Here is a 25986-nt window from a genome sequence, read left to right as displayed (position 1 = left end):
GACACTAACCTGTTGTGAAAGTGATAAATTTCTTCCATATTCCCAAACAAAATATCCTTCTTATTTAGGAGCCCTGGTGAAATGAGATGCATCATTAAAGGATTGTCCATCTCTGATGCATACCCCTGTGACATGGAGAGAGGCAGATTAATTAGTTCCAACACCTGTCTCCCTTCCACAAATCAGTCTACTAGCAGCCAATAACAGAAGATTTCTGCATCAATTATGTAATGTTAACACTTCCAACATTGCTCTTCTTGACTGCCATCAAAATGAATGCTCAGAAGGATTGTACACACATTCATAATCTCTAAAGAGTTAATTTGAAGAATTACTGAATGTTCTTGTTAAATAAGAATGCAACTAAGTTTACACAATCAATCACCGCATTCAAGGCAAAACTAGCATATTACCACATCATTTATTCGTATGTAATTTGCAATTTTTTCGTAACTCTTTGAAACTATCAGTTGAAATGTATAAAGCTAGCTATAGTGTCTATGCAACCTTAAATACTGATATTTCAGACGACTGTTCTTGCTCTCACCCACATTTATAACGCTACTGCCGATAACAAAAATCATTGCAGATCCTGTCCTTTAGCATTTTAACACACAAAAAAAATGCATACAAAGTTGTTTTAAGTCTGACTTTCAAATGTAGACATTATCCACTGGGCACCATGAGCCAGATTCTCTGGTCTAATCACCTAGCATAGTTCAGGAGGGGAGAATGCAAAGGTGGCTTTAGACCAGCACTGCTATTCCCTAAGCCCTGGGGACACTGGGGCAGTCTACCCAAAATGATTTCCAGACAGATAATACATAGGGCAAACAAGGTTTTTTTGGTATGGTACATTTGCTAGATTTTATTAATTAAAGGATAAACTACTGAAGGTGTCGGCTCCTCAGATGAGTAACTCCACCAACAGATATATGGATAAATAGACTTACCTCAAGAACACAAAGAAGTTCTTCCACATATGCTCGTTCAGTTTCAATAAGTTCATTAATTACATGGCTGTTAACAGAGATAATTAAGAAAGGACTGTTCATTTCACAGACTAATGAATCTCCTTATAAAATTCCTTAGCCTATTTTACAGACACAATTAATACGGAATATAAATATCATATTTGCATATCCATATTTTATGTCAAAATGTCTTTCCTAAAAATGGGAAGGGTGGTGGATGCTGTTTAAATCAGAAGATTATATACTGAGGCAGCAGATTGTGACATCAATCGCTCTAAGCCTGGGTTCTGCTTCATTTTCAAGTGCTGGAGGAGCTGGAGTCAGAGCTGCAATGTGCTACTCAAGATAGATTTTTACATTTTAAAATGGTCATTTGATATTCAAGCCATTTTATGCATCAGTATTTATGGCATAGGATGAAGAAATATCATGCCATGTCTCTGTCACATTTGTTTTCCACAGTTAACATGGATTTCTTTTCCTCACTATGGTTTTGGGTGGGTGAAGTGTCATATGCTCGTGAACACATGGAACTAACAGTGATGGCTGGAGTTGGCTGTAGTGAAGGATTTTTCAGATAGGTGAGCCCATACATTTCAGTCTGCAAACCCTGTTATGCCAACCCCAGATCTGTACCGGACCAAGATTACTAATTTTGGAATTCATATGGTGGTTCTGTGATGTGGACAAAGGAATACTAGGGACTTTCTTGAGATTTCCCCAGCATAGAGTTTAAGGCCAGAAGGGACTGACAGCTCATATAGTCTGCATGCATCCGACGAAGTAGGTATTCACCCACGAAAGCTCATGCTCCAATACGTCTGTTAGTCTATAAAGTGCCACAGGACTCTTTGCTGCTTTTACAGATCCAGACTAACCCTCTACCCCTCTGATACTTAGTTCCCATAGTCTGACACTCGTATATCACAGGCCACTAACATCACATCCAACAGCCAAAATTAGAACAAAGTACCACAGTATCATAAACAGATAGCTAAGGGTTAATGTTCTTTTACCTGTAAAGGGTTAACAAAGGGAACCAAACACCTGACCAGTGGACCAATCAGGAAACAAGACTTTTTCAAATCTGGGTGGAGGGAAGTTTTGGGTGTGAGTTCTTTGTTTTGTCTTGGTTTGGTGACCCTCTCGGCTCTGAGAGTGATCTTTCTATCTCCAGGCTTTCTAATCTTCTGTTTCCAAGTTGTAAGTACGAGGATAGTAAGACAAGAGGTTTATATATTTTTTTTGTATTTACATGTGTGTAGTTGCTGGAATGTTTTAAATTGTATTCTTTTTGGATAAGGCTGTTTATTCATTTTTTCTGTTAAGTAATTGACCCTGTATATTGTCACCTTGATACAGAGACCATTTTATGCCTTTTTCTTTCTTTTTATATAAAGCTTTCTTTTTAAGACCTGTTTAAGTGTTTTTCACTGGTTAAGGCTAAGAAACGAAGGAAGGGGGAACATCTCTGTGTTAGATTTACAAAGCCTGACTTTGCATACCCTCTGGGTGAGGGGAGAGAGAGATTTAATCTCTTGGTACTTGTATTTCAAGGACTTGAAGCAGGGAATCTCCTAGGGAACCCAGGGCAGGGAAATCTGGGAGGAGGTAAAGAGGGGGAAGGGAAGTGGGTTATTTCCCTTGGTGGTGAGACTCAGGGCATCTGAGTCTTGGGGTTCCCCAGGGAAGGTTTTGGGGAGACCAGAGTGAGCCAGACACTGGAATTCTGGCTAGTGGCAGCAATATCAGATCCAAGCTGGTAATTAAGTTTGGAGGTTTCATGCTAGCTTCTCACGTTCTGAACTCTAAGGTTCAGATCTGAGTAGGACAGTTATGACAACAGCCTGTAGGAGACCAGACCATTAGATCAGGCAGAAAATTGGGACAAATTATTTCGTGATCCCACATACGCTCAGCATGTGAGCCTGAGCACGTGTGCAAGAATTAGCCAGCCAAGCCCCTGAGAGAATTCTCAGTACCACCTCAGAGCACTGGCTCACCCAATCCAGTGTCCCATCTCCAGCAGTGGCCATCTCTAATGCTTCAGAGGAAGGAGAAAAAAACCCACTGGAATACACTGGGGCAAGGGAAACCTTTCCTGACTCCGGCAGGGGACTAGCTGAAGTCCTGAAGAATCAGATTTTAGGCACAAACAACATGAACTGGAAGTGACCCCCACATCTGCTGAGCCCTAACCCCTACCACCACAAGCAACCCCATCCTACAGTCCCACTCAAATTTGTCAGTCTCACTCCTAAAACTGATTAAGTTGCTTGCTGCCCACAACTCCTACCGGGAGGCTGTTCAGAAACACTCCTCATGCTTAGAAACCTCCTTCTAATTTCCAGCCTAAATGTATTGATGCCCAATTTTTACACATTTGTCCTTCATTTTAAACACAGATCAACCAGCCACACAAATTTCAGGAAAAATCATCTGAAAATTGCAAAGTATGGTGACCAAAACTTTTGGCAGTTTATTTAAGTCTTGATAACTTTTCAAACCTCTAATACCTATCTGAACTGAAACTTTAAAATCTCCTTTCACTTATGCATTTATTATGGAAAGTTGGCCTAGAGAAAGTAAAATTAGGTACATGGTACAACCAAAACACAATCTGCAGACTAAAAATGGGAAAATATCGTCCAATGTAGCCCACAGAGCACAACTGATTCACTTCCACTATCTTAGATTACCTTCCACAAGTCTGGAGCAGAGTTCGGCAATCTGTGGCACGCAGCTTGTCAGGGTAAGCAACCAATGGAGGCTGTGGGAAGACATTGCCAGCACATCCCTCAGCCTGCGCCGCTTCCCGCAGCCCCCATTGACCTGGGACAGTGAATCACGGCCAATGGGAGCCGCGATTGGCCAAACCTACAGGTAAACTAACCGGCCTGGCCCACCAGGGTGCTTACCCTGGGTGGGCTGCATGCCAAAGGTTGCTGATCCCTGGTCTGGAGGCTTGATTCAGAGAAACACATGAAAGCTCAGATGCTTTTCTGAATCGTAACCAAATGTAAAACTAAACAGTTTTCTTAAGGTTCACTTTTCAAAAGTTACAGCATCATCTTAATATCTGTTGATTTAATCTTGTCATAAACAAGGGGATACTTAAACAATCCCAGCAAGTTGCAGTCCTGCGCCAGTGGAGAAGACAACTGCAATGGGGGGGAACGTCATGCTCAATGTGCAGATGAAGATATTCTTTTACAGAAGGTTTATACAGCTGGTTGAAGGAAGCAGAGCACAAAACCAACCATGAATAAGGCTGGAATATGCAATTTTGAGGAGTTTAAGAAATCTAGATCCTCCCATATCATTCTTGCTAAAGGAAGATGACTTGTAAGGGACCATGCAAGATGGAAGTCCATTTTACGCACTTCCATGACATCATAGTCATGTGAATCTGCTGAACCAAATGGTAATGGTAGACCTTGATAAGTCCAATCAGAACAACATGCTGGCTGTTGTACATCAAGCTGTACTCACCTTCGTAACACAGCTAGGTTTTCTTCATCATCCATCACAGATCCACCTCTGCTTTGACGGATTTCACTCATTTCACACTGGAACACAACGTGAAAAATATGTCAGAGGGAAAATAGGAAAATGTACTTCCAATCTATTTGCTATACCATTGACATATGGAACTATTATTTTATTTATAACAGAGGCTGCAACTATTAACAATGAAGGTAACTATGAGGCAAATTCAAGGGCAAAAGAATGAAAGTTTATCAGATGGTCTCGAGGAACATCAGAACATTTGGATAAATGGAGTGTCCCACAAAAGAGGAAGCCAGCCCACCAGTTTAGAAAGGTTCTGCTTTTACTTTTCTTCCAAGCAAAAATGATCTCAGGGCAATGGTACAATCCTAGAGGACAAAACAGAACTCTGTTTTCACCACAACTTGATTTACCAGAGCTCTCGTCTGGGGCTCTCTGTGTTTCTTTGAGTTCTGTGACTTCACAAAGCACTGTGACTTTCTCTAGTTCTCTGTGTGCGCGCGCTTGCACACTGGAGAGAATGATCAAGAAAAAACAAATGCAGAATTACTTTTAGTCTTCTGTAGTTCATCCTCCGGAACATGTTATCTTCTGTGTTGGACACATAGTCAGAGCCTCTTTGAAGACCTGGTACAGAATCAAACAGCAGCTGTTAAACTGGAGCAGGTTTGACAGAGGTCTTTTGTATAACCACAGACAACTTAAATTCTCTTCAAGTTCATTGGTGTAGTGCAGGAACCTGACTTAATAGCTTTTTGCAGCAATTTACCTGGAGGGAGACAAGGAGATTTTACAAAGACTTCAGGTCTTGGTGCCACTGGCTGAACTGGACGGGTCTGCTTAGCTGCCAGTTTTTTAAGGCTCATTTGTCTCTTTTGAAACATTTCTTCCATGCTTTCCTGCTTTTGAAAAACTTTTTGCACATGTTCCTGTAGAAATAGCATAAAATCATCACGATTCTGAATAAACTTACAAGTCATGCTGTCATTTATGGTACAATAACCTCCAATATGTGCAGCTTTTATACAGCATACAAAAAGGAACATGTAGAAATAATGTTCTAAACTTTAGAGAGAAATTCTTCCCTCATTCTAACTAAAATATAATTTATAATGCCAGACTGAGATATTTAGTTCCAATTACATTAGTGTACATCACCATCAAAATATTTCACTGCTGACTAGGTTGTAAATTTAGGGAAATCAAATAAATTATGACTGATTCAAACTTCCACATTAATGGTAAAGGTTTCAAAAGTATGTAAGTGGCATATGAGTCTAAGTTCCTATTTTTAAAACTGACTTCAGCACTTATGAGCTTATCATCATTGAAAGTCAGTGGAGCTTCGGGTACATCTACACTACCTGCTGGATCGGCGGGTACTGATCAATCTATCGGGGATTGATTTATCGCGTCTAGTGTAGATTTAATAAAATCGATCCCTGATTGCTCTGCCGTCGACTCCGGAACTCCACCGCAGCGAGAGGTGGAAGTGGAGTCGACGGGGGAGTGGCAGCGGTCGACTCGCTGCTGTCCTCACGGCCAGGTAAATCGACCTAAGATACGTTGACTTCTGGTATGCTATTCGCACAGCTGAAGATGTGTATCTTAGGTTGACTTCCCTGCCCCCAAGCGTAGACCTAGCCTTAGACTCTTAAGTGCCAGAGTCACTTTTGAAAATGGGACCTATACTCCTATGTCACTTAAGGATTAAGGACAACTTAATTACATCACATAATAGAATAGCTAAGAATGGTAAGAGACACACGAGAGTGACATTGCATTTAGAACAATTCATTTTTCTAAAGAGCATACACGTCACAGAATCAGTATTTGCTAACATGTAACACAAGAACTCATTTGATAGAATCTCTTTTGAACACTACTATCCAAGAAACTAGGGCCACTGCTACATATCCCTGATGTATTTGGCAGCAAACCAGAGGCAGGAGTTGGGGGTGGGGGGCAGACACAATCAAGCTAGAGGCATGTTTGTCTTGTGACTCCCAGTCACATCCACTGGTGCATGGTGGCCTGGAAGAGGTAGAATTGCTAACTATTCTATACTGAAGTTGTCATAGCAGGTGGCCTTGGCTGCTGCAGGGGAAGTCTTTAAAGGGGAAGACCATCCCTTCCTCCTCCATACCCCAATAAATAAAAGCAATTCTGGGTTCACATAAAAGTAGGGCTGGGCTAGAGTAATACTGGTGCTGTAGTTCCCAGAGGCCCCCAAGAGCTGCTGCCAGCTACTGCAGGTGGAGTTGGTGAGTAGAATGAGCAATCAGGCTCAAAGTGCCAACAACAGTTCAGTGCCCTAGGAAGCCAGCTATGCGGTTTACCATTAACATCAGCCCTGCAAGAAACCAAATATAAAATTAACACTGACTAAACATATGTGCACATGCATAAATCCTAAGGGTACCATTAGGTCCTGGTTGAGAATGGGTTCATATAGTTGATAAACTTTATTCGGTTCCTTGATTTTATTGTCTGCCCCTGTGTCCAGGAATTTCTCAATCTCCTGCAAAGCTGATTCTGCGCCCTCCTGGGACTGGCATTTGTCTACAGGTTGTGACGCTAGCAGGTAAATGCCTTCATCACACCACCTCATGGACTGGAAACACACAACAAAAACAGGACAGAGAACACATCAGTGGAAACACTTAAGTGAATGGTTAGCAGAATACATTTCACACATTTACAAAATGTTCAGCTATGTGAGAGGGGAAAAGTCAGATTTCTGATTTTTTTTCCCTCCCTATTAGCAAATGCCCGTTTTACACTGGAAACATTCTTCCTCTGCTGGTCATTATTTACTTCGCAAACATATGGGATCATCACGTTTGCAATATTATTATCAAGTGAGATGGGAAGCAGAACTATTTCATATAAAATTTACCTTCTCCAATAGACTATGCAGTTCCAGAGATTTATTAAGACCACCTCTCCTCTTTTCTATCTCTGTAGCAACTGCATCACAGAGATGATGGAGCTCATTGCACTTGGGAAGAATGGAGTCCACAGCATAGTGGTTATTTTGAACAAGCTGGTCACCTTGAGAAGCTAGCACCCTAGCGTTTTCTAAGGATTCCTAAGAAAGCAAAACATTTTTAAAATACTAGATTTAGTTAGAATGTTAGAGTTAACATTCTTTAAAAAGCTCCCAAAATAAAACTCAAACATGTATTCTGCTATGGAAAAGTGCATTTATTTGCTATGCAAATAATTTCATTTATTAAATTGTTAACTGTTGCATTGTCTAATAAATAAAGTTGTTTTCCTGTCTTTCCAGATGTCCAAATACTTCGGTGCTCCTTTTCAATATAGTACTTGTGTGCTTCACAAACATGAATGGATTTAATCTCAACACTTGTGCAGTCAGAAGTACTATCATTATTTTACAGATGGGGAACTGAGGCACAGAGATTAAATGCCTTGTTCAAGGTCACATATGAAAGCTGTGACAGAGCCAGGAATCAAACCCACATCTCCTGAATCCCAGACCAGTGCCTTAACCACAAGGCTTTACAATGGTTATCCATATGGACATAACTATTCCTCTACAAAATATACATAAGGAAACTGAAAAGAAAATATTCTCCATTTATGTGTCCACACTAGAAATGTTTGCCAGTCACATTTTTAATGTTTTTGATAGTCTTATTAGTTCTAAATTTTAATGACATTGGTTGTTTTAATCATTGGAAGGAAAGACACATTCTATCCAGTTCTGAGTTTTGGCTTTGGGTCATAAAATACATTCACTAACTAATTCTTCACTTTTTTTCCCCAAAAAACAAAAATATACTGTAGACTAAGAAATATGGAGAAATTGCAAGAACATACACGTGATTTTTCTTCAAAGTTGGCAAGATCCTTCAGAATGTGCTCCACATGTGAAACACTGTTTCCCACATCTGTGAAAGCAGATAACCTCTCGGACGCAATACTCAAAGCTGCTTTGACCTGAAATGAGAGACAACTGTATATCCAAGAGGGTGATTTCACCTGCCTCATTAATAAGACTAGTGCTATACAGCCAGCATAATATGCTGCTACATGAGAACTGGTTTGGAAGAAACCACTGAACAGCTATGCCCATTGGTCAGTGGAGATCAGAACATTGCAAGGAGAATACACTTTGTCTTTAGAGAGAAGCATTCAAACCAATGAGGCTCCTACTTATATCCCTAGTGACCTGAAGAAGAGCTCTGTGTATCTCAAAAGCTTGTTTCTTTCACCAACAGACACTGGTCCAATAAAAGATACTACTACACCCACCTAGCCTCTCTCAAACTCTGGGACCAACATGGCTGCAACAACACTGCAAACATCACAGCCTAATGGTAATCCCTGAAGTATCACTGACAGTAACTGACTGCCCAGAGGGTATATACTGTGATAGTGGAATGTAAGACCAAGGCAAGTACAAGAAAAAAGTTTGGAAGAAAACTTTCAATTGCACATGAAAGACACATAAATAGGTAAGGGAAAAAATACATTGCTTTAAGGATTAGAGGGCGTTGAATGTAAATAATCTGGGAAGTGTTTTTGCATCCTTTGGGAATGAAGGAGGTGACAAATGTAAAATATTAAAACATCATCAAGAAACTCTCACCTCTCTAAAAGTTTGTTCAAAATTTCGAAGCTGTACACACTGCTCAAGCTTTTGTTGGTGTTTAGCCCAAAATTCATCAAAGGCAATCTCTGTTTCATCTAATTGAGCCAGAAGCCTAAAAGAAAGTTCAGGATTAAAGTGATGGTTACAGTCTAAGAGACAATAGCATACTTTAGTGGACAACTCAAAGCTTCCCTTTAAGTAAATCTTTTTCTAAGCAATCAGATGGACTAATGTTAGCAGTACAGTAGACAGTGTTCCTATACTATTAGGCAGCTTTTCCTCATTTCTGATATTGCATGTAAGTGGTTTCTTGAATAATACTGATGTAAAACAGAAATCCACCATGAATGTTAGCATTCATGGAAAACTGATAGCAATGGCTAGATCTAGATGCGGCACATACCCACATCTAAGTTCTGGTTTGTAATACCCTTTATACTTCTCTCTCCTGTGCAGAGACTTTCAATCTGCAGTTTACAAGTGTGATAAATAAGAACTTGTTCCACTTGTAATTTAAGACAGGTTTGAACCCAAATGTTTTATGTCTATTTTACTGTTCAACCTACCTATGTATATAGACGTGAATATTGCACTTAGCACTATGGTATCTGAGTACTTATCCTTACAATGTACATTTCTGTAATTAGAATATAACAATATGGCATCAGCTCAGGATTGAGGTGTATTTTGCCTCACTTACAGCATCACAAAAATTCACCAGAATTTTGAAAAAATTTTTTTTGAAGCATTTAGGAGTTGGATGAATTAAATTAAAATTAATTCAGAAGAGGAGTTTATATGGACTCTGTAGTTCACTCCAGGTTTCCTCTGATATCACAGCTACGTGGGACATTTTGGATAAACTACTCAAAACAATGAACAGAGGCTTGTAGGTAACTAATTGCAGCGATGGGAGAAATGAAGTTGTTTCTGCCAAACTCTGTTAGTTGGAATGCCAAGCTCTTCAAAATGAAAATGCTGGAACTAAAGCAAATATATAGGAACACAAAATGACACACAGAAACAACTTAAAATATCATCCTGGGGAAATTATCTTTGTTTTTATAATACTGTTCAAATTTGTATCTCTGTGTTATAGTCATATAAGGGTTTAAAATTTGGCAGTAAATTAAGACAAAACACAAGAAAAGTTAATATCTAACACTTAACTCTACTGGTTTGATTCTATTTTTTATATCAGGCACTTAGCAATTGCTTAAAAAATGTTTAATTAAGCTCATGTAAAAAGGCCAGCAATACACCAAAAGCTCTGCCCTCACCCATGCATAAAAGGTACTCCTGGTGGAATTCTGCATCAAAAAATTAAAAATTCTGTGCATAATATTTTAAAATTCTGCAAAATTCTGAAAATTTTATTTGTCAAAAACACCATTACATGATCATGGCAGTTTCAATTATTTTTAGGGCTGTTAAGCGATTAAAAAATTAATCATAATTAATTGCACTGTTAAATAGAATACATTTATTTAAATATTTTTGGATGTTTTACTACACTTTCAAATATATTTATTTCAATTACAACACAGAATATGAAGTGTATAGTGCTCACTTTATATTTATTTTTGATTATAAGTATTTGCACCGTAAAAAGCAAAAAAATTGTATTTTTTAATTCACCTAATAAATGTCCTGTAGTGCATTCTCTTTATCATGAAAGTTGAACTTACAAATGTAGACTTATGTACAAAAAATTGCATTAAAAATAAAACAAACAATGTAAAATTTTAGAGCCTGCAAGTCCACCCAGTCCTCCTCCTTGTTAAGCCAATTGCTCAGACAAACAAATTTGTTTACATTTGCAGGAGATAATGCTGCCCACTTCTTGTTTACAATGTCACCTGAAAGTAAGAGGTATTCTCATGGCACTGTTGTAGCCAGCGTCACAAGATATTTATGTGTCAGATGTGCTAAAGATTCATATGTCCCTTCATGCTTCAGCCACCATTCCAGGAGATGTGCATCCATGCTGATGACAGATTCTGCTGAATAACCATCCAAAGCAGAGAGGACCAGTGCATGTTCATTTTCATTTTCTGAGTCAGATGCCACCTGCAGAAGGTTGATTCTCTCTTTTGGTAGTTCGGATTCTGTAGTTTCTGCATTGGAGTGTTGCTTTTTTAAGACATCTGAAAGCATGCTTCACTCCTCCCGATTTTGGAAGGCACTTCATATTCGTAAAGCTTGGGTCGAGTGCTGCAGCTATCTTTAAAAATCTCACATGGGTACCTTGTTTGCATTTTGTCAAATCTGCAGTGAAAGTGTTCTTAAAATAAACAACATGTGCTGGGTCATCATCCGAGACTGCTTTAACATGAAATATATGGCAGAATATAGGTAAAACAGAGCAGGGGACATACATTTCTCCCCCGAGTTCAGCCACAAATTTAATTAACGTATTGCTTTTTTAATAAGCATTATCAGCATGGAAGCATGTCCTCTGGAATGGTGGTCAAAGCATGAAGGCGCATATGAATGTTTAGCATATCTGGCACGTAAATACCTTGCAATTCCGGGTACACAAGTGCCATGCAAATGCCTATTCTCACTTTCTAGTGATATTGTAAAGAAGAGGGCAGCATTATTTACTGTAAATGTAAACAAACTTGTTTGTCTTCGTGATTTTGTTTTTGAATGCAGTTATGAAACAAAAAAAAATCTGCATCTGTAAGTTGCACTCTCACGACAAAGAGATTGCACTACAGAACTGATATGAGATGAACTGAAAAATACTATTTCTTTTGCTTATCATTTTTACAGTGCAAATATTTGTAATAAAAAATAACTACACTTGGATTTCAATTACAACATAGACTATAATATATATGAAAATGTAGAAAAACATCCAAAATATTATTGCATTTCAATTGGCATTCTATTGTTTAACAGTGTGATTAAACCTGCCATTAATAGAGATTAAGTTTTTTTTTAATTGCAATTAATTTTTTGATTAATCAACAGCCCTAATTATTTTGGTAATTTTTTTTTTCAAAATACTTGTCAGCAGGTATGTCTGTAACAATACAGACACAAAAAATTCCTCCAGAAGTACAGAGCTAAAGAAACCCCCTATGAAAACCCAGTTCCTGTTTCTCTGCCCCTTTCCCTTCCCCCTCCCAGAACCCAAGCATGACGTCAGACACCAGGACGCCTCCCACCCTAGAACCCAGATTACACCCCCCAGAGCCCAGATGTGGCTACCCCCCAGCCCAGATACCCACTCTCCCCCCAGAGCCCAGCCAGGGCCCCCCTTTTCCCAGATACCCACACCGACTCCCCACCAAAGCGCAGCCATGGAACAGCCCACACACCTGCCCTCCTACCCCCCAGAGCCCAGCTGGGCCCCCACCCTGCCTAGATACCCTTTACTCCTCAAAGCCCAGGGAGAAACAGCCTGATGCTGGGACCCAGACTTTATGGAGTTTCCTGCACACTGCAGTCTCCATTCCTCAGGGTGTGCTAGGAACTGCAGCTGATGGGAACCCTCTATCTCCCTCTCCCCCTGGCAGTGTCTTCTATGTGCATGCTGGGCTCTGCTGGATCCAGTGGCCCCAGAAGCACTGCAGCCCATTTCTGTGGGAGAAAGGAAATTCCGCGCACACAACATTAAATTCTGCAAAATTCTGCATTGCGCAGTGGCACAGAATTCCCCCAGAGGTAATTAAGGGAAAATAACTCTCTCCATTTCAATCACCTTCTCAGACAAAATCTGAGTAAATATATAGCACGCTCTATGTACCCCAAGATCAGCTAAGATGGTCTCCTAAGCCTAAAGGGTGAGAGTTCCAGAGTCATGAGCCCTCCACTGAGACCATCTTGCCTCCAAGCCAGTTGTCAGCTGGATAGTCCCAGCCAATCTCAACTGTCAGGTATGAGTGAGAGGAGATAGGAAGTCTAAACTAACCAGGAATCAAATAAAGTTCTTAATGGTCAAAACCTACACACTGAATTGACAGTCAAAGTAGATTACAGAACAATGTTATGTGCCATGCATCATACATTATTAAGCGAGGAGCCACTACATTCTATTCTGCATTAGCTGAAGTTTCTGGGTGGCCTTTTAACTTATCCCAAGCAGACCACATTGCACCGCTCAAGCTAGAGCAATGGCTCTCAAACTTTCCAGTCTACTGTACTTCTTTCAGGAATTTGATTTGTCTTGCATACCCCCAGGTTTCACCTTACTTAAAAAGTACTTGCTTACAAAATCAGACACAAAAATACAAAAAAAGTGTCACAGTCACACTATTACTGAAAAACTGCTGACTGACACACTCATTTTTACTACACCTCTACCTCGATATAATGCTGTCCTCGGGAGCCAAAAAACCATACCACGTTATAGGTGAAACCGAGTTATATTTAACTTGCTTTGATCCACCGGAGTGCGCAGCCCCGCTCCCCCGGGGCACTGCATTACCACATTATATCCGAGTTCGTGTTATATCAGGTTGCGTTATATCCGGGTAGAGGTGTATATAATTATAAAATAAACCAACTGGAATAAAAATACTGTACTTACATTTCAGTGTGTAGTATATAGAGCAGTATAAACAAGTCATTATCAGTATGAAATTTTAGTTTGTACTGATTTCTCTACTGCTTTTTACGTAGCCTGTTGTATAACTAGGGAAATATCTAGATTAGTTGATGAATCCCCTGGAAGACCTCTGCGAACTCCCGGGGTACACATACCCTTGGTTGAGAACCACTGATTTAGAGGTACCAAGGACATGAATGTCTCTGATGAAGTCTGTATCTGAGGCCTGGTCTACACTACGCATTTAAACTGATTTTAGCAGCATTAAACCAATTTAACGCCGCACTCGTCCACACTACAATGCCCCTTATATTGATATAAAGGGCTCTTTACATTGGTTTCTGTACCCCTCCCCGACGAGAGGAGTAGCGCTAAAATCGATACTACCATATCGGATTAGGGTTAGTGTGGCCGCAAATTGACGGTATTGGCCTCCGGGCGGTATCCCACAGTGCATCACTGTGACCGCTCTGGACAGCAGTCTGAACTCTGATGCACTGGCCAGGTATACAGGAAAAGCCTCGCGAACTTTTGAATTTCATTTCTTGTTTGGCCAGCGTGGAGCTGTGATCAGCACAGGTGACCAAACAGAGCTCATCAGTACAGGTGGCAATGCAGTCTCCTGAGAATTGAAAAAGAGCTCCAGCATGGACCGCACGGGAGGTACTGGATCTGATCGCTATATGGGGAGAGGATTCAGTGCTAACAGAACTCCGTTCCAAAAGACGAAATGAAAAAATATTTGAAAAAATTTCCAAGGCTATGATGGAAAAAGGCCACACCAGGGACTCAGTGCAGTGCAGAGTGAAAGTTAAGGAGCTCAGACAAGCCTACCAGAAAACCAAAGCAGCAAACGGAAGGTCCAGGTCAGGGCCGAAAACATGCCGCTTCTACGCTGAGCTGCATGCAATTTTAGGGGGCTCTGCCCCCACTACCCCACCCCTGTCCGTGGATTCCGAGGTGGGGGTTGTAATCTCAACCATGGCTGAGGATTCTGCGGAGGGGGAAGATGAGGAGGAGAAGGAAGAGGAGGATGACCTTGCAGCGAGCACATAGCACTCCGTTAGCCCCAACAGCCAGGAGCTTTTTGTGACTCAGACAGAATTACCCTCCCAGCCCTCCCAGGCCACTAGCCCAGACAGTGAAGCCATGGAAGCGACCTCTGGTGAGTGTACCTTTGCAAATATAAAACATGGTTTAAAAGCAAGCATTTTTTAATGATTGATTTGCCATGAGGACTTGGGATGCATTGGCGGCCAGTAAAGTTACTGGAAAAGTTTGTTAACATGTCTGGGGATGGAGCGGAAATCCTCCAGGGACATCTCCATGAAGCGCTCCTGGAGGAACTCCAAAAGCCTTTACAGAAGGTTTCTGGGCAAGGCAGCCTTGTTCTGTCCACCATGGTAGGACACTTTACCACGCCATGCATGTAGCAAGTAATCGGGTATCATTGCATGACAAAGCATAGCTGTGTATGGTCCCGGTGATTGCTGGCATTCAAGAAACATCCGTTCTTTATCTCGCTCTGTTATCCTCAGCAGAGTGATATCGTTCATGGTAACCTGGTTGAAATTCAGGAATTTAATTAAGGGGACAGAGATGGCCATTTTCCTACTAGGCTGTTGCTTAAAAGAAATCCTTCCTTGCACGTAGCCAAGCGGGGGGAGGGGAGGAAGGATAGAGCTAAGCTTTTTTGCGTCTGGCTAGCAGGAATCGTCCCAGCTACCAGCCACGCAGTGGGGGGCGGAAAGGGGGGTGATTAGCAGTGATCTTCCATGATACCAGCCATGCGGTGGGGGGAGGGGTAAAGCAATCATCCTGGAGAATTGGATGGTGGGGGGGTTGGCTTCTGCTGCTGCATGTTAACAGAAAAGAAGCATCAGAGGGCACTCTGTATATGAAGGCTGGAGAAGCCGAAAGACAATGGCTTACCATGGCCACATGCAAGCTGAATTCTGATGCCCGGACCTGCGTCTGTGAGATCTGTAACACCAGAGCCGCAAGCACTCAATATTAAGATGCAAAATGCGACCTTTTGGTGAAATCACATATGCTATGTAAGGTGAATAGTGTTCACTGTGAAAGAGTTTAACCACTGTTCTGTAAAATGTATCTTTTTAAATACTTCTCTCCCTTTTTTCCCTCTCTCATGCAGCTGCACATTTTTCAAGCCTCCCTACTCCATCCCAAAGGCTCCCTCCAATAAGGCGGAGGAAAAAGAAGACGCGAGACGAAATGTTCTCGGAAATCATGGAAATAACTCGCAATGAAAGAGCTCATCTGAACGAGTGGAAGGATGTGGTAGCAAAGTACAGGAAAGATGCCAGTGAACGTGAGGACAGGAGGGATGAACGTGAGGACAGGAGAGACGCTCGAGATGAGAGGTGGCGGCAGGAAGATCAGAGGTGTAGGCAGGAAGATCAGCGGTGGCGGGATGTAGCGCTGGAGCTGCTGTGTGCTCAAACTGATATCCTCCGACGTCTGGTGGATCTTCAGGAAGAGCAGTGGGGTCACAGAGTGCCGCTGCAGCCCCTGTGTAACCACCCTCACCACGTTCCATATCTTCCTCACCCAGACGTGTAAGAACGCGTGGGGGAAGGCTTCGTGCACCCGCCCATTCCACCCCAGTGGACAGTCCAACCAAAAGGCTGTCATTACATAGAAATGTATTTAATGGCCTTTTCCTTCCCTCCTATGCTCCTCCCAAACCACACCCGGGATACCTTGTCAGTTCTCTGCCTCTTTTTATAATTACTTTTTAATAATGAATACATGATTTTTAAACGATAGTGACTTTATTTCCTTAAGCAAGCTCTAATCGAAGGGGGAGGGTGGGTTGCTTACAGGGAAGGAGTCAATAAAGGGGGGGCATTCATGAAGGGGAAACACACACAGCAGTCACACCGTACCCTGGCCCGTGATGAAACTTGTTTTCAAAGCTTCTCTGATGTGCACCGATTTGTGGTGTGCTCTTCTAAACGCCCTGGTATCTGGCTGCGTGTAATCAGCGGCCAGGTGATTTGCCTCAGCCTCCCACCCTGCCATAAAGGTCTCCCCCTTACTCTCACACAGATTGTGGAGCACAAAGCAAGCAGCAATAACAAAGGGGACATTGGTTTGGCTGAGGTCTGAGGGAGTCAGTAATGTGCACCAGCGCGCCTTTAAACGGCCAAATGCACATTCTACCACCATCCTGCACTTGCTCAGCCTGTAGTTGAACAGCTCCTGACCACTGTCCAGGCTGCCTGTGTATGGCTTCATGAGCCATGGCATCAAGGGGTAGGCTGGGTCCCCCAGGATAACGACAGGCATTTCAACATCCTCAACTGTTATTTTCTGGTCTGGGAAGCAATTCCCTTGCTGCAGCATTTTAAACAGAGTAGTGCTTCTGAAGACACGAGCGTCATGAACCCTTCCTGACCATCCCACGTGGATGTTGGTGAAACGTCCCTTGTGATCCACCAGTGCTTGCAGCACCATTGAAAAGTACCCCTTGCGGTTTATGTACTGGGTGCCCTGGTGCTCCGGTGCCAAGATAGGGATATGGGTTCCATCTATGGCCCCCCCACAGTTAGGGAATCCCATTGCAACAAAGCCATCCACTATGACCTGCACGTTTCCCAGAGTCACAACCTTTCGTAGCAGCAGCTTAATGATTGCTTTGGCTACTTGCATCACAGCAGCCCCCACAGTAGATTTTCCCACTCCAAATTGATTCCTGACTGATAGGTAGCTGTCTGGCATTGCAAGCTTCCAGAAGGCTATTGTCACTCGCTTCTCCACTGTGAGGGCTACTCTCATCTTGGTATTATGGCGTTTCAGGGCAGGGGAAAGCAAGTCACAAAGTTCCATGAAAGTGCCCTTACGCATGCGAAAGTTTCGCAGCCACTGGGAATCGTCCCACACCTGCAAAACTATGCGGTCCCACCAGTCTGTGCTTGTTTCCCAGGCCCAAAATTGGTGTTCAATGGCAAGAACCTGCCCCATTACCAGCAGGATCTCCAAAGCGCAGGGGCCCGTGGTTTGAGATAATTCTGTGTCCATGTCCTCCACACACTCATCGCTGTGCTGCCATAGCCGCTACTTCCTGCTCGCCTGGCTTTGCAGGTCCCGGTTCAGCATAGACTGCATGAGAATGCGCGAGCTGTTTACAACGTCCACTATTGCAGTATTGATCTGAGCAGGGTCCATGCTTGCTGTGCTATGGCGTTCGCACAGTTCACCCAGGAAAAAAGGCACAAAATGGTTGTCTGCTGCTTTCATGAAGGGAGGGGTGAGGCTGTACCCAGAACCACCCGTGACAATTTTTGCCCCATCAGGCACTGGGCTCTCAACCCAGAATTCCAAGGGGCAGGGGAGACTGCCGGAACTATTGGATAGCTATGGGATAGCTACCCACAGTGCAACGCTCCAGAAATCGACGCTAGCCTCGGACCATGGACGCACACTGCCGAATTAATGTGCTTAGTGTGGCCGCATGCACTCGACTTTATACAATCCGTTTTATAAAACCGGTTTATGTAAAATCAGAATAATCTCGTAGTGTAGACGTACCCTGAAAGACTACAACCTTCTATCTGATGATGAAGGAAGAAAAGCACTCTGCTAGTTGCTATACAGACATGCAGAACAGCTGGTGACCTAACATGACTCCTAGGTTCTTGGTCATAAAAGGTGGATAAACCCAAAAGATCTCCCTTACTGCTTCTCCCAAAACAATATTACCCATTTTAGCTGGATTGAGTTTCAGACAGCCATCTCTCAAAAAGTAGCAATCTTCTTCAGACAGTGGGACAGCTGATCAACAACATCATCTGAACCAGATGAAATGGAGCTACAGAGCAGAGTGTCATCAGTATATTCATGGCACTGAAACCCAAACTGAATCCTTATCTCCCTTGCATGCAGACTGAGCAACAAAGGAGACTTTGCTCAACAGAGGATTTGGAGCAGACGAGCTACTGCCCACTAACACCTTCTAAATATTTACCACCTTGAATCACTTTGCCAGTTTGCTAACTACATGTATAAAAATTAAATACTAGAAAATAAAAGAAATGAGTAAAATATAAACTAATGCACACTCCATATTTCATTCACCTCACCTTTCCACAGTGGTTTGATTGTCAAGTTGATCTTGGTTGAGTTTGTAATCAGAGTTCTCAGCAACTGGCTTTCTATTACTTTCAAGGATATCATGTCCCTGTTTTAAAGCTAACCTCAAATCCTCCTGCAGAAAATGAAAAACATGTTTTAGAGGTCTTTCTAAAGAAATCTTGTCAAGTACCATGGATAAAGTGTTCTTTATAGGAAGAATAGCGAGAACAATTTAATAAAGGAATCTGGCTAAGCAGCAGTTCTGCAGAAAAGGACCTGGGGATTATAGCAGATGAGAAGTTGGATATGAGTCAGCAGTGTGCACTTGTTTCCAAGAAGGCTAACGGCATATTGGGCTGCATTAGTAGGAGCACTGTCAGCAGAATGAGGGAAGTGATTATTCCCCTCTATTCGGCACTGGTGAAGCCACATCTGGAGTAGCGTGTCCAGTTTTGGGTCCCCCACTACAGAAAAGATGTGGACAAATTGGAGAGAGTCCAGTGGAGGGCAATGAAAATGATTAGAGGGCTGGGACACATGATTTACAAGGAGAGGCTGAGGGAACCAGGTTTATTTAATCTGCAGAAGAGAAGAATGAGGGGGGATTTGATAGCAGCCTTCAATTACCTGAAGGGGGGTTCCAAAGAGGATGGAGCTAGGCTGTTCGCAGTGGTGGCAGATGACAGAACAAGGAGCAATGGTCTCAAGTTGCAGAGGGGGAGGTTTAGGTTGGATATTAGGAAAAAGCTATTTCACTAGGAAGGTGGTGAAGCACTGGAACAGGTTACCTAGGGAGGTGGTGGAACCTCCTTCCTTAGAAGTTTTTAAGGCCCAGCTTGACAAAGCCCTGGCTGGGATGATTTAGTTGGGATTAGTCCTGCTTTGAGCAGGGAGTTGGACTAGATGACCTCCTGAGGTCCCTTCTAACCCTGACATTCTATGATTCTATGATTAAAAGTAATGAATTAAAGGTACTGAAAGTTAAACCTCAACATTTTCGAAGCTTGTTCCAACCTCTCAAACCTGCATTGGAAGTTTCATGATAACGGACACTTTCTCAAGATTTCAAGTGCATCTGGTTGTGCACAATTACCTGGAGATTTTTTGCTGCTATATTCTGAAACTGCTGGCAAACTAGTTTTGGTTCAAGTTATTGATGTTTAAAAAAATATATATGTTATTGGGTTTGTCCATTCATAATCAGAATTTCATATATATGTGCACACATTACAACAAATAAAAAATGAAAATCTAAACATTCCCATTACTACATCTTTGGTTGTACAGCAATTTCCATTACAGAAACATAATATCATAATTTGTATGTGCTATATCTTCTTAGTCTCCAGGATTATTTTTGCAAGGAATAAAGATCCTTATTAAACTTCAAATATAGCCAGACAGCTTTAAGAAGATTTCAAAGATCTCACATTCTTAATATTATCTAAATATTTTCAAAAGTTCTCAATTTTTTCTGTTGTATTTTTATTGTTAGTTATAATGAAAATAATGTGCTAACTAAAAGCAGGGGTACTTTCATACAACACACCTACCTTCATTTTGTCCTTCTTTTCACTATGTGCTGCAAGAAGGGAGCTGGTTGATTGTACATCATTTGGTAGTTCTGTTTCAGCCAATTCGGTTCCAAAGGACTGAAGCATTTGAGCTGTTTGCTTAACCATTAGGGCGAAACTTTCTATGGCCTTTTGGAATATATAAAACCATTAAAGACATTTCATCTTCCGACCACCACTCCCCCCTAATAGTAAAATGCAAACTTTAGACTACAACAAAAATTTGGCTTAAAAAAAGTTTTAAATAATATTTTGCTAGCAAGAGTTGTAAATAAAACACCGTCACCATTAGCTTCTTAACTGCATATTTTCTCTATGCTTACATCAGATGCATTCTCCACACAATTATATAACCTGGAGTCATTTTTTAACTTGAGCTTTTCCCCTCTCTTGTAACAAATACCCAGCCCCTGCCCCCCAGCCCTCCACACAACAATATTCCTTTGCTCCAAAACCCTAAGAAAACCACTCCCAAAGTTATTACTTATGTTATTTCTTTAAGATAATTAAGTTCCACTGAGATAATCTCCTCACTCAGTTGATGTCAGCTTGCATTAATTATAATGTGTTTTATAACTGACAGAGTATAACTCAGAAGGGCCCACTAAACCGCGAAAAATAAAAACAACAACTAAGGCTTACAGTGCGGTGAGAGAGCCATCTGTTATGACAATAATCCAGAGTGCCACCAAGGTCTTCTGTTAGCTGTGTTTTGTCAATATAACCATGCAATTCTGTTACTGAGCCCAGCATTATGATCTGCAACCACAAAGGAGTAGAATTAATATGACCAAATAAATGACAAGACTCATATTAGGAATTTTCGGGCAAATCCTGCAGTCTTTATTCAGGCCATTGAAATCAAGGGAAGAAGCACAGGGTGGATTTGTTCCCTTTGTGTATAGAACAGCACACTAACTCAATAGTAGTTTATGCTGGAAGATGTTACAAATATAATGACTACAGACATAACCACCAGCATTTTATTCAGGTTGAACAGCGTAAAGGCAGGCATATGTACTGTACAACATATAATCTTTGCTTTTGGCACACTACATATGGCTATTTTCTGAAAGCTATGGTATTTGGTTAATTCACATCACACCAAGGACATCATAGGCATGTGGCTTAACTTGAGTGGAAAGGGTGAGACACAAATTACAACATGCAACTGGAGTTTTGAATGATTGCTTTAGTTCCCAATTATAATCCAGTTTTTGACTGAGGAAGATGTCCTCCTAGTTAGGGTAAAAAGAGGTTTTTAAGAAAGTCATCACAGCTATATGACAAATCGTCCAGTGATACTATATTATGGGCCAGATGTAAAAAATCCAGGCTCCACTTTTCAGGAAAATATTATTGAGGGTGCAAGTTTTCACCCACAATTTCAATGGCTATAAATCGATGTAGCTTAGACAGCTCTGTTATCTACTTTATGATTGCATTCAGGTACTTGGACATTTAAGTAACATTAATTGTTCCCACAAATAATCATGGGCAAGAAAACAATGGAGGCTGGGTTGAAAAAATCAGACCCTGTAGCTGTGTATCATTAAAAATTACATTACATATAAGATGTTTTAGTTAGGAGGAACCGGAGTGTTAGCAAACAAATGATATTCAGCAATATGAGTTTGAAAACAGATGGGAATGAAATCATCCTCCTGCTGCTCAATGATGTAAACATACAAGATCTGCCACTACACAATAGATATAAATGAACAAAATAGTTTTTTAAAAGTACATACACTATATTTTACATAAAGCCGTACATTTATAAATGTTAATATTAACTCTAGGGTTTAGCTAAGTGCTTGATATTAGATTACTCATTTTATGTTTACTCCCATGTTAAAATACTCTTTTGTCTAAAAAGACTCCGTGGGAACAAAATACCAACACGGAACAGCATAGACAAATTGTTAAAGTAACATGTAAGCATTTCTTTTCCATTTGCTAATGTGCACATTGTCCAGATTAAATACCTTAACAGATCACTGCTAGTATAGTTGAGGCATAGAAATACTTACAGGTACCTTCATTTTAAATTCATCTCTGTTGAATTTGAAAGCGAGGTCTGAGAGAGTTCGGTGGATAAATCCTGTTGGGCGCAGAACAAGGACCAGCTGCAGGTTTCCTGGGAAAGATGCCTGTAAGTATTATTAAACAGGTGTGTCCCATTAATTTCTGTATTCCTGGGTTCTATAAATGTATCTTTAGACCAGGGGTCGGTAACCTTTCAGAAGTGGCGTGCCGAGTCTTCATTTATTCACTCTAATTTAAGGTTTCATGTGCCAGTAATACATTTTAATGTTTTTAGAAGATCTCTTCTATTTCTATTGTTGTATGTAAAGTAAATAAGATTTTTAAAATGTTTAAGAATCTTCATTTAAAATTAAATTAAAATGCTGAGTCCCCCGGACTGGTGGCCAGGACCCAGGCAATGTGAGTGCCACTGAAAATCAGTTCGCGTGCCGCCTTTGGCACGCGTGCCATTGGTTGCCTACCTCTGCTTTAGACTATATGAAACCCATGCTTAACCATGTCCTGACTGTACCAAAGGCCTACATAAATGCTTCACTGAATAAAAGCTCAAGGCCTGTAAACAGAACATTTTAGAATCTGCTCATCTATGAGAATTAGGATTTAACTATTTTTCACCTTGGACTGTGAAGTGTTTGGATGATGAATTATACTGTCCGGAGCAATTATTACAGCTACGTAGTTGAAATAAATGTTATGGTTCAAGGACAGTAGACTGACAAAAAGGAGGCTTATTAAAACTTACAGGTGTAGTTCTTTTACAGTTACCTTTTTCCATTACCATTTGAATGCATTATGATTATCTTTTCTTGTCTGTTTGTATACCTTACCTATTGCTAGCCATGTGAACTATTACCACCATAATTGACTCTCTCAGGCATTAGCTTAAAAGAGACCACCACAGCCAGTCTATCTGAAACAATGCTATCAAGATAAGTTTTGTCCCCTGCTGCTTAGACTAAGTCACTCCACACTCAAAACTGCCCAATAGTTTCCCCTCTCCTTCTTCATTAAGTGTAAGCTCGGTACAACTCTACTTTTGCCTACATATTTTCTCTCATCTCCACTTGCCTCCATTTCTCCTATCTGTACACTCCCTTTCCCAGCTGTAAATGGTACTCCGCATAGCAGCGAAGGCACCAGTTGGGAGGTAGTAGTTGAAGGAACATGTAAATCTTTTTACCTGAAGTGGTAACATAAGAGAACTGCTACTGTAAACAATGCTGGATGGGTGCCTGCTGTTCCTCTTTATCTGAGCTCATATCAATACTAGCTAGATAACTGCACTCTTTTTATGCCTTTTTCAGAAAGTTCTGGTGACTTGCAGAGACAAGGACATGACACAAGAGACATTCCTAAAACACATTTTAACTTCACGAACTAGCCAACTTTAGAACGAGCAAAGACAAAAGGACAGAAAAAACCCATGTCACCCCAATCCAGCAGCATATTTGTTATGAAGCCCACTGTATAGTAAGCAGACATAACAAACCACACTATGTTTTCTTAATAGTGCTCCATGACAACTTATTAAGAAGATAAACCATGGATTAATTTAATGTGTTGTTACTATGGGTTAATGTTCATTTGTTGTACGTCAAATTTTTCACAATGTAAGAGAGAGAGGAGAAAAAATATAGAACAATTTTACTTAAAAAGTTAACATTTTATACTCAGGGCACAGCTATGGACTTCCAGGTCAGAAAATGAGAGAATTGGTAGAAAGAGTTCTACAATATGCAGGAAAAAAAAATTACTGTACATTCTTTTTCATACAACACTACCAAATCCTTGGCCACCCAGGCTGCTATTATTCATGCTGTGATGGTACCCACAACATGGTACATCTTCTCCACACACACACACACATCAAGACAGAGTGTCCCAAACAGCTCACAACTTAGGACTTCACTTTTATCACTATGGTGCCCGCTGTGGCCATTTGGAACGTCACACCAGCACCATGGACAGACCTTGGAGCAAGGGACTAAAAACACTCCTCTACCGACTGAATCGCCATTAGCTATTAGCAGTAAAGGAACTGACACAGTAGAACAGCTTGAATGCCACCCAGTAGATGGCAATGGTACACAGACATATCAATTCACTGCAATATCAGTAAATAGCAGCATCGCATATTAACATCCTTACAGGCAGTATTAATCCATGAAGTGAGTCATTCCAGGAATAATGTTACCCTCCCATAGATAGGTTGGATATTTGTAGGATAGCCATGCATGTGAAAGAAAGACCTCGTATCTTCCTCTGCTGTCCATCATTAAGTGTCAGAAGAAGGTTTCTGAAACTTCTTCAGTTCAACATTTCCATCAGTTCTGTCATTTAAGAAGATAAATTTTCCTGGAACTACATCTCTTTCTGGCAATTGATGCAGTGAAATTACTGCAGCCAAGATGTGCTGTCACTATCAGAGCACTAATGGAAGGTAAACATTGCCAAAAAAAAGTCAGCATTCACAATATATAAATGTTTGACCTCAGAGGATCTAAATATTCACATCCATGTGCAACTGACGTAACACTTCCTCCACATACAGTATATTCCATGACCAGAACCCCTTCAGCGTGCAGGTGACTGAAACCATCTTGTATGTGTACATACTACTGACAATGGTGTTAAGAAATATTTGTGTAATAGTAATAATAATTTATATAGTGCCTCTCCTACAATGCTTCCCAAACCATATACTACATCTACCACCACTGAAATGTAGCCACTTGTGGAGTGGAAGACAGCAGCCAGCTATTCTTATTATTTAAATTATGGCTCAAAGGCCTGTCATAAACAGATAGCTAAGGGTTAATGTCTCTTTCACCTGGAAAGGAGTAACCTGAAACACCTGACCAGAGGACCAATCAGGAAACAAGACTTTTTCAAATCTGGGTGGAGGGAAGTTTTGGGTGTGAGTTCTTTGTCCTTTGTCTTGGGTCTGACCCTCTCGGCTCTAAGAGTGATCTTTCTATCTCCTGGCTTTCTAATCTTCCGTTTCCAAGTTGTAAGTACAAAAATCATAAAACAATAGGTTTATATATATATATTTTTTGTATTTACATGTGTGTAGTTGCTGGAGTGTTTTAAATTGTATTCTTTTTTAATAAGGCTGTTTATTCATTTTTCTTTTAAGCAATTAACCCTGTATTTGTCACCTTAATACAGAGAGACCATTTTTATGTCCTTTTCTTTCTTTTTTATATAAAGCCTTCTTTTTAAGACTTGTTGGAGTTTTTTCTTTAGTGGGGACTCCAGGGAATTGAGTCTGCAGCTCACCAGGGAATTGGTGGGAGGAAGAAGTCAGGGGGGGAAATCTCTTTGTGTTAGATTTACTAAACCTGACTTTACATATCCTCTGGGTGAGGGGGGGGGAAGTACTTGTGTTTTCCAGGACTGGAAATAGGGAGGGTGGAGTCTCTCTGTTTACATTCACGGAGCTTGCTTCTGTATCTCTCTCCAGGAACCCAGGGAGGGAACACCTGGAGAGGGGAAGGGAAATGGTTTATTCCCCTTTGTTGTGAGACTCAAGGAATCTGAGTCTGGGGGTCCCCCAGGGAAGGTTTGGGGGAGACCACAGTGTGCCAGGCACTGTATAGATTC

General features: G+C 41.1%; 1 protein-coding gene across 5 annotated transcripts in view; it reads right to left on the bottom strand.

Moving 5' to 3' along the window:
* Positions 1-25986, bottom strand: part of MCF2L (MCF.2 cell line derived transforming sequence like) — a 287755-nt gene that overhangs the window by 25133 nt on the left and 236636 nt on the right. For all 5 annotated transcript variants that reach the window (XM_030568841.1, XM_030568849.1, XM_030568864.1 and 2 more), the window contains exons 6-18: positions 22365-22484; positions 20977-21093; positions 20314-20463; positions 18769-18893; positions 9103-9217; positions 8331-8450; positions 7384-7575; positions 6907-7098; positions 5254-5413; positions 5035-5111; positions 4467-4543; positions 954-1020; positions 10-125 (exon numbers count right to left, since the gene is read on the bottom strand). In XM_030568841.1, coding sequence (XP_030424701.1) covers positions 10-125; positions 954-1020; positions 4467-4543; positions 5035-5111; positions 5254-5413; positions 6907-7098; positions 7384-7575; positions 8331-8450; positions 9103-9217; positions 18769-18893; positions 20314-20463; positions 20977-21093; positions 22365-22484 — 1628 coding nt within the window. The remainder of the gene's footprint in view (positions 1-9; positions 126-953; positions 1021-4466; positions 4544-5034; positions 5112-5253; positions 5414-6906; positions 7099-7383; positions 7576-8330; positions 8451-9102; positions 9218-18768; positions 18894-20313; positions 20464-20976; positions 21094-22364; positions 22485-25986) is intronic.

Source organism: Gopherus evgoodei, chromosome 1 (genome assembly GCF_007399415.2).
Source record: "Gopherus evgoodei ecotype Sinaloan lineage chromosome 1, rGopEvg1_v1.p, whole genome shotgun sequence".
Taxonomy (NCBI): Eukaryota; Metazoa; Chordata; order Testudines; family Testudinidae; genus Gopherus; species Gopherus evgoodei.
This window is presented reverse-complemented; position numbering and strand designations above follow the sequence as displayed.